At 47.0% G+C, this 16,703-nt stretch overlaps 1 protein-coding gene across 1 annotated transcript in view; it reads right to left on the reverse strand.

The window, feature by feature from the left end:
• CDCA5 (cell division cycle associated 5) overlaps positions 1 to 16,703 on the reverse strand; it is a 30,240-nt gene that overhangs the window by 1,950 nt on the left and 11,587 nt on the right. Inside the window, exons 6-7 of the mRNA XM_073554450.1 lie at positions 15,650 to 16,144; positions 1 to 470 (exon numbers count right to left, since the gene is read on the reverse strand). The exon at positions 1 to 470 is cut by the window's left edge and continues 1,950 nt beyond it. Coding sequence (XP_073410551.1) covers positions 390 to 470; positions 15,650 to 16,144 — 576 coding nt within the window. The 3' untranslated portion in view covers positions 1 to 389. The remainder of the gene's footprint in view (positions 471 to 15,649; positions 16,145 to 16,703) is intronic.

Here is a 16,703-nt window from a genome sequence, read left to right on the forward strand (position 1 = left end):
GTGACAATAAGTGTTCGGTGGGGGGCCGTGGGCACTTTCATCCTCATCAGACCAGAGTGGGACTACGAGCAGCTCCATTCTCTCAGAAATAAAATTGCCTGATGCTGCCAGTCCTGGGGCAGGACCCCACCGATCTGTAAGTTATCAGATAGCCTTTCGACAAGCGATACATTCTCTTCGCTGGACAATTTCTAACATTTGTTTTAGGCTGAGTAGTTAACTGTAAAATTAGAGCTGTAATGGAGGGAAGATGACACAAGCCGTCTCCAGTAAAAGAACCTGCCACCATAAAATAGGCAACAAATACACACACACACACATATATACTCAAAAAAAGGACAAGACAGTTCTGGAGGAAGTCTATACACAGGAGAATCTCAACGGTTCTGTCACTCCACAAGCAGGTCAAACTTCTCCGCTTCTTCAAATTGTGCATTCATGGAAGCCGCCCACTCATCCAGGGCTGAAACCTGGAAATAAAAGGGAGAAAAAAAAAAATTATATATATAGTTTTTACACAGTATATTTATTAAACAGTATCTGAGAGATAAGGAAATCAATTTTCAGGACCCTGTGAACGGCCGCCAGGTCCCACTGTGGATCTGATCTGCAGAAGGTTGAGGATTGGTGAGATGTCGTCCACAATGCTGCTCAAGTGGAAAGGAAGCGAATAGCGAGAGCCCAGGCCTGTCCTGAACTGGAAGGACTAGAAGTGCTCTGATAGTTATTACAAGGGTTTTACTGGGTTAGAAAAGTTAAACATTCCCCCCAGAGATTGAGCAATGAATGGTGCCATTACTGGGGAGGGGGGGATTGCTTTTCTGGAATAGCCATAACCGAAACTTTGTGTACAACCCTTTTAATTTTTTAAGTTAGCCACGATTCATAGGAGAGGGAATTTTCCTTTTGATCCCTAGAGATCTGACCACAGATCCACCCCAATGCCCAGAAAAGAGCCCCGTTCTTAGCATCAGTGGGGTCCCAGTGGTTGGACCTCCCAGCAATCAATGAGTGATCCCTTATCCTATAGATATGAGATAGATTAGGAACTGGACATAAGACCTATTACTCTAATGAAGCTTTTACGTCAAAGTCTCAGTCCAGCATTTTTTTTTTATCCCTCCTTTAGGGATCCTGTATGCACGTGTAAAGCATGTAGTTCCATACTCGCCCGTCTGCACCATCAATGGTTTTCAGCCCCACTGCAGGCACTCGAGCCCCACGTAACGGCTTTTCTTAATCCACCGGATCACTGCCTTCCAGGATTCACTTTTCTCAGTACAAATTTTTGGGACTCAGAAAGAGGTTAAAGAACTTTGTTCGGGGTTTCCATAGACTTGCATTGAGAAGACTAAAATAAGAGAGTGACCTCCGCTTCACACTGTGACCAGTGTGCGATGTCACCGGTGACAACTGCAGTCTTGTGGTGCCGCAGCAGGGATGAAAGATGGTTACCGGTGCACATGTAACTACATGGACTCATATACGAGAAGTGGCCACGAGAAGTGGTGAGTTCTCCTTCAATGGAAGTCTTCAAACAGAGGCTGGACAGACATCTGACTTGGATGATTTAGTGAATCCTGCCTTGAGCAGGGGGTTGGACCAGATCGCCCAGGAGGTCCCTTCCAAATCTACCATTCTATGATTCTACGTGATCATTAAAGGGAATAAAAGAAAATATAACAAAGGATGGGGGGTTGGTTTTGTTGTGTTCTTTTTATCATTACAACCCATATTTCTGAAGGAAAAAAAAAAGAAGGAAATAAGTTGTTTTTTTCTAGACTGATATTTCGTGTCCTTTCTGGAAATCAACGCGTACATTAGCAGCAATAGACTGATTCACATCGTAGCATGTATTGAGCGTGTGAAAAGGTCATTATGAATGGAAAGGGAGCTGTGACATCGCTTATTCTGAATGGTGGAGCCTGTGTTTTCAGCTGTGTATAGAGGTGTTACCGGTAACTGTTATTGTAATCCTGTCTGATGATAATGAGACTACTGAAAACTCATCTGTAAAGCACAGGAAGTGGTCAATATGATTGCAAGATTTATTTTTTTTAATATCCATTTATAAAATTACCTTGTAATGTTTTCATTTCCTGTTCTGTCCAGATGTCATCGTATCCCAGAATTCCAAGTGGAGGAAGTTCACTGACCGCCATATTGGAACACCCAACTGATGGGTGTCTCAATATGGAAACTGCTGCTGGTACCAACCTATTGCGCGGTGCCAACAGCGGAACACTGTCGCATCACACACACTCTCCCTCACACAGCCTCTTGCGCGGTGCCACCAGCGGAACGCAGGCGCAGTGAATCATTCGGCTGATCCCGGTGGCAGGTGTGCGACATGTCTACAGGCAGAGGAAGCCTGTCACATTAACCCCTTTCTGTCATGTTACATACTACCCCGTCCATGTGCCCTGGGACTTATTTCCCAGGGACGGGATTAGTACGTCTAATGCGATCAGCGGCGCCCACCTGGTGAGCGCCGCTGATCGCGGCCGGGTGTCAGCTGATTATCACAGCTGACACCAGGCACAATGTGTCAGGGGCGGTCACGGACCGCCCCCGACACGTTAACCCCTTGCACACCGCGATGAAACACGATTGCGGTGTACCGGGGGTTAAAGGGAAGCATCAGCAGGGAGGGGGCTCCCTCCGTACTTCCCTGAGCCCCCGACGGCAGCGCAATGTGCAGCGCTGCTGCGGGGGGCTCCTTCCCTGCAGGCCCCCGATTCCAAGATGGGGACGGGGACCTTCGGGGGCCTGCAGGGAGCTGGCTTCCTCAGTGCCTGCAAAGCGCAGGTAGGAGGAAAGCCTGTGCAGTGCCTGTGACAGATCGCTGATCTGTCACAGTGATCTGTGATGTGACAGATCAGCGATCTGACACAGGACAGTGATGTCCCACCTGAGACAATGTAATAAAGTTAAAAAAAAAAAGTGTTAAAATAAAATAAAAAAAAAATAAAAAAAAAAAAAAAAAATCGCCAAATAAATTAGAAAACAAAAAAAAATATTCCCCCAATAAATTCATTTTTTGGAAATAAAAAAAAACAAAACAATAAAAGTACACATATTTGGTATCACCGCGTCCGTAACGACCTGCCCTATAAAACTGTCCCATTAGTTAACCCCTTTAGCGAACCCCTTAAAAAATAAAAAACGAAGCAAAAAATAATGATTTATTATCATACCGCCGAACAAAAAGTGTAATAACGCGCAATCAAAAAGACGCATATAAATATCCATGGTACTGCTGAAAACGTCATCTTGTCCCACAAAAAACGAGCCCCCATAGAGCATCATCAGCGAAAAAATAAAAAAGTTATAGCTCGCAGAATAAAGCGATGCAAAAATAATTATTTTTTTTATAAAATAGTTTTCATTGCATAAAACCGACAAAACATAAAAAAGGACCTAAATGAGGTAAAGCTGTAACCGTACTGACCCGAAGAATAAAACCGCTTTATCAATTTTACCGCACGCGGAACAGTGTAAACGCACCCCCCCAAAAGAAATTCATGAAACGCTGGTTTTTGTTCATTCTGCGTCGGAATCGGAATAAAAAGCGATCAAAAAATGTCACGTGCCCGAAAATGGTACCAATAAAAACGTCAACTCGTCCCGCAAAGAATAAGACCTCACATGACTCGGTGGGTCAAAATATGGAAAAATTATAGCTCTCAATATGTGGTGATGCAAAAACTATTTTTACAATAAAAAGCGTCTTTTAGCGTGTGACAGCCGCCAAACATAAAAACCGCCATAAATAGTAAATCAAACCCCCCGTTATCACCCACTTAGTTAGGGAAAAATAATAAAATCAATAAAATGTATTTATTTCCATTTTCCCATTAGGGTTAGGGCTGAGATTAGGGTTAGGGGTGTGTTGGGGTTAGGATTGGAGTTAGAATTGGGGGTTTCCACTGTTTGGGCACATCAGGGGCTCTCCAAATGCAACATGGCGTCTGATCTCAATTCCAGCCAATTCTGAGTTGAAAAAGTCAAATGGTGCTTCCTTCTCTTCCAAGCTCTGCCATGCGCCCAAACAGTGTTTTACCCCCACATATGGGGTATCAGCCTACTCAGGACAAATTGCAAAACAACTTTTGGGGTCCAATTTCTCATGTTACCCTTAGGAAAATAAAAAATTGGGGGCAAAAATATCATTTTTGTGGAAAAAAATGATCTTTTTATTTTCACGCCCAGGCGTTATAAACTTCTGTGAAGCACTTGGGGGTTCAAAGTGCTCACCACACATCTAGATAAGTTCTGTGGGGGGTCTAGTTGCCAAAATGGGGTCACTTGTGGGGAGTTTCAATAGTTTAAGTACATCAGGGGCTCTCCAAACGCACATGACACCCACAGACCATTCCATCAAAGTCTGCATTCCAAAACGTCACTACTTCCCTTCCGAGACCCGACGTGTGCCCATACAGTAGTTTTCTCCCACATATGAGGTATCAGCGTACTCAGGACAAATTGGACAACAACTTTTGGGGTCCAATTTCTCCTGGTACCCTTGGGAAAATAAAAAAAAATTGGTGACTAAAAGATCATGTTTGTGGAAAAGAGATTTTTGTGTACTCACCGTAAAATATCTTTCTCTTAGCCTTTAATTGGGGGACACAGAACCGTGGGTGTTATGCTGCTGTCCACTGGGAGGCGACACTATGCATAATCTGAAAAAGATTAACTTTGGCTCCTCCTCTGCAGTATACACCCCTGGACGGCGTCAGCCTTCTCCAGTTTTGTGCAAAAGCATTAGGAGGAAAATACCAGAAACATAACCATGCCTGTAAGAAGGCTACTATAAACGAGCTCAAACAACAATATGAGAACCCAACCGTAACAACGGCCCGCAAGGGCAACAGGGTGGGAGCTGTGTCCCCCAATTAAAGGCTAAGAGAAAGAGATTTTACGGTGAGTACACAAAAATCTCCTTTACTCTGTCGCCTTATTGGGGGACACAGAACCGTGGGACGTCCCAAAGCAGTCCCTGGGCGGGAAGCAGTGGACGAATATTGTGCCGACAGTCCCCTAGACTTGGGGTACTGCCGCCTGCAGGACCAGTCTACCCAGGCTCGCATCCGCTGAGGACTGGGTATGCACTCGGTAGTGTTTTGTAAATGTGTGCAGGCTAGTCCAAGTGGCTGCCTTACACACTTGATGTGCCGAGGCTTGATGCCGAATGGCCCAAGAGGCCCCTACCGCTCGCGTAGAGTGTGCTGTGGTACCGGCCGGAAGAGGAGAATTGTTGAGGCGGTAAGCCTCTTGAATGGTGGACTTGATCCACCGAGCAAGGGTGGCTTTGGAAGCCGGTAGGCCCTTGCGAACGCCTTCTGGAAGAAGGAAAAGTGAATCAGACTTCCGGAAAGGAGCAGTCCTAGACACGTAAAGACGCAATGCCCTGACAAGGTCAAGCGTATGCAGAGCCTTCTCCACCCTATGAAAGGGAGACGGGCAAAGGGACGGTAGTGAGATTTCCTCATTGAGGTGGAAGCTGGACACAACCTTCGGAAGGAAGGATGGGACTGTACGTAGAACCACCTTGTCCTGATGAAAAACCAGGAAGGGTTGTCTGCAGGAAAGAGCTGAAAGTTCAGACACCCTGCGTAGCGAGGTGATCGCCACCAGGAAAACCACTTTCTGTAATAGAAAGCGGAGTGAGACCTCTTTAAGGGGTTCAAAAGGAGGTGACTGTAGTGCTGTCAAGACCAGGTTGAGGTCCCACGTCTCCAAAGGACGTTTGTAGGGGGGAACCAATCGGGAAACCCCTTGGAGAAAAGTCTTCACTTGCGGCTTGTTAGCAATACGCCTCTGAAAGAGCACTGAAAGCGCTGACACCTGGCTCTTCAGCGAGCCCAGGGATAGCCCGGTGTCCAGGCCTGACTGAAGGAAACCGAGGACTCTTGGAAGAGAATAGGGGAGTGGGATCTGCCCACGAGATTCACACCATGTGAAGAAAACCTTCCAGGTACGATAGTAAATCCTGGCTGAAGTTGGCTTTCGAACCCTGATCATGGTTTTAACGACTTCCCATGAAAAACCTGCTTGGGTCAAAACCCAGGTCTCAATGGCCACGCCGTCAAATTGAGAGCTCCTGAGTTCTGGTGGAAGAACGGGCCTTGTGACAGGAGGTCGGGACGTGTGGGGAGACGCCAGGGAGCGTCTGCTGTGAGTTGCACGACGTCGGCGTACCATGTACGCCTGGGCCAGTCTGGAGCGATCAGGATGGTGGGAATACCCTCTTGTTTGATCTTCCTCAGAACTCTGGAGATTAGGGGGAGGGGTGGAAAAATGTACAGAAGCTGGAACTGGGTCCAGTCCTGAACCAGGGCATCTGCTCCGAGTGACCGCGGATCGCACGTCCTGGCCATGAAATTGGGAACCTTGGCATTGAGATGGGATGCCATTAGATCCACGTCCGGGGTGCCCCAACGATGACAGATCTGACAGAAAACTTTGGGATGGAGAGACCACTCCCCCGAGTCCATTCCTTGTCGGCTGAGATAGTCGGCTTCCCAGTTGTCCACACCCGGAATGTGGACCGCAGAGAGTACCGACCTCGCATTCTCCGCCCATTGTAGGATACGTGTTACTTCGGTCATCGCCTGGATGCTGCGGGTGCCGCCTTGATGGTTCACGTATGCCACTGCCGTGGCATTGTCCGACTGTACTCTGATATGAGAGTCTGCTAGCAAGTGATGGAAGGCTTTCAACGCCAGGAAGATGGCCCGAATTTCCAGGTTTTTGATGGGCATGGTCGCTTCCATTGGTGACCACCTGCCTTGCGCTCTGTGATGCAGGTGCACCGCGCCCCAACCTATAAGGCTTGCGTCTGTGGTCAAAACCTTCCATTGACCGGAGAGAAAGGATTTTCCCCTTGCAAGCGAGGTTGGCTCGAGCCACCAGTGCAGGGACCTCCTGGTTTTTGCTGATAACCGGAACTCCCTGTCGAGGGAGAACGGATTCCTGTCCCAGGACTTGAGGATGGCCAGTTGAAGGGGTCTGAGGTGAAACTGGGCAAACGGTACAGCCTCCATTGCTGCTGCCATCCTGCCAAGTACTCTCATGGCATACCGGAGAGATCTGGGGGACTTGCGGAGGAGTGTGTGAACTCCCAGACGGAGAGCCAGTGCCTTGTCTCTGGGGAGAATCACGAGACCCTTGGAGGTGTCGAATAACATCCCCAGGAAGGTCAGAGACTGACTCGGGGTAGTCGAGGACTTTTGTAAATTGACTAACCATCCCAGGCGCCTCAGTGTCGATCGTGATCGAGACGTTGACCTCGCAGTCCTTGAGGGTGGGGGCCTTGATGAGAAGGTCGTCCAGGTATGGAACGACTACTATGCCTCTGGAGTGCAGAACATCCATGGTAGCTGCCATGACCTTTGTAAATGTTCTGGGAGCCGTGGCGAGACCGAACGGGAGGGCCACAAACTGGTAATGGTCTTGGTCGATTGCGAATCTGAGTAACCTCTGATGGGCGGGAGCAATCGGTATATGCAGGTATGCGTCCTGTATGTCTATGGAGGCGAGATATTCTCCTTTTTCCATGGACGCAACGATTGACCGGAGGGATTCCATGCGAAAGTGACGAACTCGAACATACTTGTTGAGTTGCTTGAGGTTTAGTATTTGTCGGACGCTGCCTCCTTTCTTGGGCACCACGAACAGGTTGGAGTAGAACTCTCGGAAGCGCTCTTCTGCTGGGACCGGCACTATGACTCCTGCTTGCAGGAGGGAAGAAACCGCTTGACGGAAGGCCTGAGCTTTGAGCGGGGATTTTGGAGGGACAGAGGTAGCTGGTAGTAAACTCGATTTTGTATCCTGAAGACACTATTTCCTTGACCCACTTGTCTGTAATAGGCAGCCAGACCTGCTGAAAGAGCAGCAGTCGTCCGCCTACAAGTGGGGTGTCTTCCGGAGGGCAGGAGTCAAGATGAGGGAAAAGTCTGAGGTTTTCCTCCTTTAGATTTCGCTTGGCTTGCCTTTGACTGCCAGTTCCTGTCCGGCCTCTGTGCCGCACGTGTGTTGTCCCTGCGGGGGGAACGATTACGGTTTTGTGCTGGGCGTGAGACGGACCAGCCTGAAGAATTCCGAAAGGATCAGAAACGAGATTGATTACGTCTTTTAAACGTGCGTTTTGGTCTTAGTTGAGGGAGGGAAGTACTTTTGCCCCCGGTAGCATTGGATATCATTGTATCCAGCTTTTCACCGAAAAGACGGCCACTGAAGTACGGGAGATTTGTTAGGGACTTTTTTGAGGCCGCATCCGCTTTCCATTCTCTTAGCCAGAGAATACGCCGGATTGTGATGGCGTTTGATGCTATTGCCACTACCTTTCATGCAGAGTCCAACGCTGCATGGACCATGTAATCTGCCACTACTGCAATTTGCACCGCCTGGTCCGCCAGCTGAGGATTTGAGGCTTGAAGGCCCTTTTGCAAGAGATCAGCCCAGGCCATGATGGCCTTGGCTGCCCAAACTGAAGCAAAAGCAGGAGCAGAGAGGCACCTGCCGCTTCAAAGATTGAACGAGCAATGCGTTCAACCTGTCTGTCTGCTGTGTCCTTGAGGGTTGAACTGTCCGGCAGCGAGAGAAGCGTTTGTGCTGCTAGTCTAGAGTCTGGAGGGTCCACTTCAGGCGGATCTGTCCAATCCTTGGTGTCTTTCTGTGGGAAGGGGTACTTTGCTTCCAAATACTTGCGATTGGTGAATTTTTTCTCAGGCTGCGAAAAATGCTTAGAAAGGATTTTTTGAAATTCCGGGTGATTAGGGAAGACCTTCGATGGTTTCTGAACACTTTCAAAGGAAATCTTGTGTTCTGGTGCATCCGGGGTTGGATTTGAAATGTCCAACACCCGAAGGATGGAAGAGACGATATCCTCAACTATCGCAGTATTGCTAGGGGGACAAGGGAGCAGAGCGGTCTCTGTTTCGTTATCTGAGTTGGAGTCACATATGCCCTCTGAGTCTTGCGCATCGCTAACGAGCTCCCTAGCGGGCGAACTAGAGCGGAGGTTTTCCCTGGTCTGGGATCGTTGTGGAGATCCGCATTGACTTTCCCTATCAGGGGACGGCCTCGGTGACCTGGAGCCACTGTGTCTCTCCCTGGAGGGGGAAGACCTATTGCTATGTGAGGACGCAGATGAACGCGACCTGTGGGTCCGCTTACGCCTCGAACTGTCGGAAGCGCCCTGTACGTGAGACCGGACGTCCCTTTGCTGGGTAACGTTCATAGCCGAGACATGACCCTGCAGAGCCTGCAGTAATGTAGAGGTCAGGTTATCTATAGACTGTGTCATAGACTGCGACATCTGAGTTGCCCATTCCGGCGCAGTAGCAGAAGCGTTGGTAGGGACTTCTTGGGGTTCTGCTCCGGTTTTTTGGGTACAGTCCCGGCAGTGCGGGTACGTGCTGCCGCTGGGGAGAGTGACCTTGCAGGCTGTGCAGACTGCATAAAAGCAGTCTTGCCTGGTTCTTTTCTTTGAGCCCGACATAGTACCTAGGCTGATTAATAGAGGCCCTACAGGGTATCTACGCAGAGGAAAAAGGAGTAGGAGAGCGCTATAGGGTATAGGAATTCACAGCCGAGTACCAAGGACCCAGCTGTGATCTTACCCCACTGGTGCTCCCCCTTAGGTCCAGCGCTGATAAGTCCCACGTCCTGTGCCCCCCGGAGACTGCTGTGCTGCGTTCTTCCAGGTGCAGAAAGATGGCCACCGGATTCTGAGGTGGAGAGGGAAGGGGGGCGGAGAGCTGGAAAAGGGCGCGCTGAGCTACGTAAAAGTGCGCCCTTCCTGCCTCGATCTGCCCCTTCTATGACACTGCAGTGTCATTTTCGTCATCCGGGAGGCGGGCCGGGGGGCGGGGAAAAAGGCGGCGGCTTCGGCTAGGCCGAAGCCGCGGTCTAAATTAGAGGCCTGATGCCCAGGAAGGCTCCAGAGCGGCGCGGTAGTCCGGGAGGGGGTCGGATTTGCAGCGGACCCCCCCCCGGAATGGGCGACTGGCTAGCGGTGGGGGCAGCAGGGCTAGCGGTTCCTGTGTGGGGGGTCCCTGGAGCGCCATGGAGCCACTGCTGCTGCAGAGGCAGGGGCGCAGAAAGCCCTGTCTCTGCTGTGCCACGTCTGCCTGCACCCTCCCCCGGCCCCAGCAGGATCCCACAGCTGGTCTGGGGTCCCTGGTGCAGAATTCTGTACTCCGACCCTACCTACGGCGTCTCAACCTAATGCCCCCTGCGGGGGATTAGGGAGGGTGCGTCTGTCACCGTCAGGGGGTCTTCATCCTTGCCTCAACCCCAACCCAGACCCTGAAGGGGGTTGGGGAAGGAAGGGGGGGGGTCTCAACTTCGGACCAGTACCCGAGGGACTGGGGAAGGAGCCACCTGGGGAAGGAGCAACATGGGGAACCGCCATCTCCACTTCAACTGGGCACCCCTAAAAAGGGGGCCAAGGAAGGAGCCATGCCGGGAGTCTCGCTGGAGACCCACTTTTCTTCATCTGTTCCGACGAAAGGAAAAAAAGAAAAAAGGTGTGCCTCCTTGCGACACTAAGCAAAAACTGGAGAAGGCTGACGCCGTCCAGGGGTGTATACTGCAGAGGAGGAGACAAAGTTAATCTTTTTCAGATTATGCATAGTGTCGCCTCCTAGTGGACAGCAGCATAACACCCACGGTTCTGTGTCCCCCAATAAGGCGACAGAGTAAAATACCATTTTTTTATTTTCACGCCCGGGCGTTATAAACTTCTGTGAAGCACTGGAGGGGTCAAAGTTCTCACCACACATCTAGATAAGTTCCTTGGGGGGTCTAGTTTACAAAATGGTGTCATTTGTGGGGGGGTTTCCACTATTTTGGTACATCAGGGGTTTTCCAATCGCGACATGGTGTCCGATCTCAATTCCAGCCAAAAACGTCAAATGGCGCTGCTTCCCTTCCGAGCTCTGCCATGCGCCCAAATAGTGGTTTACCCCCACATGTGGGGTATCAGCGTACTCAGGACAAATTGCACAATAACTTTTAGGGTCCCGTTACCCTTGGGAAAATAAAAATTGGGGGTGAAAAGATCATTTTTGTGGAAAAAATATGATTTTTTAATTGTACCGCTGTACGTTATAAACTTCTGTGAAGCCCTTGTGGGTTCAAAGTTCTCACGACATATCTAGATAAGTTCCTTGGGGGGTCTAGTTTCCAAAATGGGGTCACTTGTGGGGGGTTTCCACTGTTTAGGTACATCAGGGGCTCTCCAAACGTGACATGGCGTCCGATCAGAATTCCAGCCAATTTTGCATTGAAAAAGTCAAACGGCGCTCCTTCCCTTCTGAGCTCAGCCATGCGTCGACACAGTGGTTCCCCCCACATATCAGGTATCAGCGTACTCAGGACAAATTGCACAATAACTTTTGCAGTCCAATTTCTCCTGTTACCCTTGGTAAAATAAAAAAAATTGAACGTGAAGTATTTTTTTTGTGAAAAAAAGTTAAATGTTCATTTTTTTTAAAATATTCAAAAAATTCCTGTGACGCACCTAAAGGGTTAATAAACTTTTTGAATGTGGTTTTGAGCACCTTAAGGGGTGCAGTTTTTAGAATGGTGTCACTTTTGGGTATTTTCTATCATATAGACCCCTCAAAGTGGCTTCAAATGTGATGTGGTCCGTAAAAATAAAATGGTGTTGCAAAAATGAGAAATCGCTGGTCAACTTTTAACCCTTATAACTTCCTAACAAAAAAAAAAAATTTGGTTCCAAAATTGTGCTGATGTAAAGTAAACATGTGGGAAATGTTACTTATTAAGTTTTTTGTGTGCCGTATCTCTGTGATTTAAGGGCATAAAAATTCAAAGTTGGAAAATTGCGAAATTTTCAAAATTTTCGCCAAATTTCCGTTTTTTTTCACAAATAAACGCACGTTATATGAATGAAATTTTACCACTAACATGAAGTACAATATGTCACGAGAAAACAATGTCAGAATCACCGGGATCCATTGAAGCGTTCCAGAGTTCTTACCTTATAAAAGGGACAGTGGTCAGAATTGTAAAAATTGGCCCGGTCATGAACGTGCAAACCACCCTTGGGGCTTAAGGGGTTTTCCCACAAACGAAAGTTCATTTTAAAAACTGTCTGTGTCTGACCGTATACGGAGCATGCCACATCTCCTGGGCAGGGGAGGAAGCTAAAGACAATAATGACATTACAGCGGGGGATCACAGAGGATTCATTTTGTGAGGTAAAATATTTCACTGAATGTTTTTAAACAATATTTTACCACCAAAATGTATCCTCTGCGATCTCCTGCTGTAATGTCAGTATTGTCTTTTGCTTCCTCCCCTGCCCAGGAGCTGTGGTATGTTCTGCACACAGTCAGACACAGGGGGGAGGCAGCTCAAACGGGACAGCAGGAGGGGAGAACTCAGCACAGGAAGGAGAGAGACAGCAGACAAGGGGGATAGCACATGGGGTAGACAGTTCAAAGAAGAGAGAACAGACGGGAGAAGTCAGCACATGGGGAAAGAGAGAGTGGATAGATGGGTGAGCACATGGGGGGAGAGATTCTCAAAGTTGCAAAGCCTTTCCCCGATCGTGACATTACCGCCCTCCCGATGCGATAGCATGAGCCTCCATCTAGTGTGTGTATATGTATATATATATATATATATATATATATATATATATATATATATATATATACACACACACAGGTATATATAAAAAAAACTTTGCTAAAACTGTGTAACGCCATATCAGCATGGGTTTATGAGGAATCGCTCCTGTCAAACCAATCTAATCAGTTTTATGAAGAGGTAAGCTATAGACTGGACCAAGGTTAGTCACTGGATGTGGTATAGCTTGATTTTTCCCGAGTGTTTGATACCGTGCCACACAAGAGGTTGGTACACAAAATGAGAATGTTGGGTCTGAGGGAAAATGTGTGTAAATGGGTAAGTAACTGGCTTACTGATAGAAAGCAGAGAGTGGTTATAAATGGTGTATTCTCTAACTGGGTCGCTGTGACCAGTGGGGACCGCAGGGGTCGGTGTTGGGAACTCTTCTCTTCAACATATTTAATAACGATCTGGTAGAAGGCTTACACAGTAAAATATCGATATTTGCAGATGATACAAAATGATGTAAAGCAGTCAATACAAGAGAAGATAGTATTCTGCTACAGATGGTATGGATAAGTTGGGAACTTGGGCCGAAAGGTGGCAGATGCGGTTTAACTTCTGCCACCTTTCAGCTGCACGGACCTTTGCCATATGCAAAAGTATTCAGTTTTGATTAAAGCTGATCAGTCAATAGAAACTGCATCCATTATTAAATATATCTTACACCTGATGAATCTGGTGTACTTAGCTTGAAAACACGTCAGAATGGCCATATACACCCATTTAACAAATGTTCCTGCCTTTTAATATCAGGATTATACAGTTGTTCTGACATGGAATCTCAAAGAAAGTACAGCAGCCTCATCAGCTCTGAGATGTACACAATAATGTATGCAGGCTAAGCAAATGGCATCTTACGGTGAGTATGAACACTTTTTGTAGTTTTTACTTCTAAGCTTCTATATAGGAATTAAAGTTTTAAAAGGATGTTGCTGGGCGCCGCTCACTTCCGGATGCATAAAAACAAAATAAAACCTCAAAAAGAGTAGAGAAAAAGTGCTTCAAACTTATGGAGAATTGCTGAAAAATATAATAATAATAACAACAACAATAATAAATAATAGTCTGTTGTGGAGGCCTAATAGATGTCCCTTTTTATCATGCACAGGTTATATGTGGTTAAAAGGGATTTTCCAGATTTGGAAACCTCTGTCCCCCGGCTGCAGTTAAAAAACAAACAAAATAGAAAAAAAACAAAAAAAAACAAACAAGCCTTGCTCACCCTCCCTGGGTCCAGCATGGAGCTCCACATTTCTGCCGGAGTTGACAGCACAAGCTCCTTAGAGCCACTGATTGGCTAACGTGCTGCAGATAATTACATACTTCGAAAGCAGCGATGACGACTGTTCTGGACCAGAGGAGGGCGAGTAAAGAAACATTTTTGTCTTTTTTTTAATAAACTGCAGCCAGGGAATAGCGGTTTTCCAAACCAGAAAACTCCTTCAATATGTGTCTAAGCTGCCTAAAATCCCTCTTAAAAAGGGAATCTGTCGGCAGTAACCTACACACAGAGTAAGGTCGGCATTATACTGATTACAATGACACCTGGGTTGTTGTTTCTTAATCTTCAGTGTTGTGTTAATAAGATTTTTGTTCTTTAAGGCGGGGCTGGGGTATGTGGTGCTCTGATTATCTATTCATAATGCAGACTGCTGACAAGTCACTGATCCCTCACTGACCTGCCCCTTAGTTTGCATAATAAATATACTAATGCGTGTATTTAAAAAAAAAAAAAAAAAAAAAAAAAGCTTGTCACTTAATCAAAATGTCGGCGCCTGCGCACTCGCTCTCATCAGTTAGTGCCTATTATTTTCCTGTGTTTCAAAGGAGAAAAAAAAAAATCACCCCCAATATGGCGCATCAGCATCTATTGTGTTCCGATAGATGCTACTGCGCTAGCACAGCCACCGGCTCCTTGTTGCTGCAGCCAAAAAAATGTACACTACAACAAAATGGCGCCGGCGCTTGTGCAGTAGCATCTCTCGGTACTCGATAGATGCTACTGCGCATGCGCCGCCTCTGGCGCCATTTCGCTGTAGCATATATTTTTTTGGCTGCATCATCAAGGAGCTGGTGGCTGTGCTTGCACAGTTGCATGCATGAGAAGGTGATAGACTCTAATGTGCAGGCGCTCCAGATGGCACCATATTGATGGTGATTTTTTTTTCTATGAAACACAGGAAGATAATAGGCACTAACCGATAAGAGAAAGTGCGCAAGCGCCACAGTTTTGATTAAGTGACATCCTTTTTTTCAAATACACACATTAGTATATTCATTATGCAAACTAGGGGACAGGCCAGTGAGGGATCAGTGACCTGTCAGCAGTCAGCATTAGGAATAGCTAATCAGAGCATACATACCCCAGCCCCGCCTTGAGGCACAAGCAAATCATTAACACAAAACTGAAAATAAAGATAACAGCCACAAGAAGGATTTCATCAACCAAGGTATCATTTTATTCAGTCTAACGGCGCCGACCTGACACTGCCTGTAGATTACTATGCACAATCCTGCTGACAGGTTCCCTTTAAGCAGATATCTTACATTGTAAGACCCAACTAGACTAGGAGTCTCCTAACCTGAGCTGACTGCTTCATACATGCCTACACCACTCTTGCCTCACCTACTTTTAATGACCCAACTAGACAGTTGACTAATGCATTAACCCCTCAGCTTCCTCAGACCACAAAAAAAAGTTTTAATTACTGATTCCTCTCCCTTTTTTTGTTGTCCAGACCTCATAATAAAAGGTTCATCTTCTAGTAGTCCAAAAAATAAGGTAGTTTAAAAACACAAACAAAAAAAAACAAAAACTTGTTAGGAACAGTTTGGGCAGGTGACACCAGATTCCCTTTTATACCGTTCTGTTGATATTCATGGAAAGACCAAGTGGTTTCCTATAGATCATGTCTAACAATGGATCCCACCCCACCCAGAAAAAAATAAATAAATCCAAGTTTGCCACTCCTACCTCAATTTGTGGAACTTTGCGTTTTCTCCTCTTCTGCTTGGCAAGAGCCACCCCTGGGATGTTCATATCCGGCTCATCTGCAGACTGCCGCATGGAGGCCCCCATTGAGCTCTCATTAAATGTCTGTTTCAATCGCTCACTGTCTTTCTTGATCTCCACATCATCTTCTGTGTTCAGTTTAGCAAATCCAAAAAGTGACTTCCGCCCCGGTTTAGATGCTAGGTTTGGGGTGGAGGTGTCAGATGAATCCGAGTGTTTGGTGGGACTGTACAGAAATGAGCTGCCGCTCATAGACATGTCCAACCTGCTGTAGGAGCGCCGGACCTTCTGAGACATCACCTCCCGCCGGTCGTCAGAGGTGGGCGACTGGGGGATGTTCAGAAGAATAGGAGACAGGACGTCTATTTTGGAGACTGTGGATTGGTCAGAGACACTTTTAGTAATATTTTGGGACTTGTCAAGTACTGTATTCTCTTTCCCGATGTGTGGAGAAACCTGTAAGGGAATAACAAGTTGTTAGAACATAGAAGTGATGGCATGATCTGAAAGTCCAGAATGGAGCATGATTGCAGAAAGCACATCTAGTCAAATAGTTTAGATCCCAGTCATCGAGCTGCTGGATCCTTCACATAAGCGGGCAGGTTTGGTTTGGTAGAAGCTAGAAACATTGGCCCATGCAAAGGGACACTTTGAAAAGGAACCTGTCAGCAAACACCCCCAAAAATTAAAAGTGAATATACCTGCAGACATAGTGGTAATTTGCTTGAAATATTTCCAGCTGTGTGCAATCAAAATCAGGGGTGGGCAATCAATTTCCCTGGGGGGCTATATGAGAGACCGTTACAGGTGTGTGTGTGCGCGTGCCGCGGTCGAACCAATAGACGGAAATTAATTCTGATCAATATTAATTATAATTTTGTTATATTATTACCTGTGTTACTAAATATTGAGCAGAATTAATTATGCCGCCACCCACTTTCTACCACCCCCCATAAAGCCCCTATAAAGCGTATGAGCCCATACACCGCATCCCATATACTGAGTGCCTGCACAG

Source organism: Dendrobates tinctorius, unplaced genomic scaffold, assembly GCF_039654945.1.
Source record: "Dendrobates tinctorius isolate UK_male_01 unplaced genomic scaffold, ASM3965494v1 ptg000211l, whole genome shotgun sequence".
Taxonomy (NCBI): domain Eukaryota; kingdom Metazoa; phylum Chordata; class Amphibia; order Anura; family Dendrobatidae; genus Dendrobates; species Dendrobates tinctorius.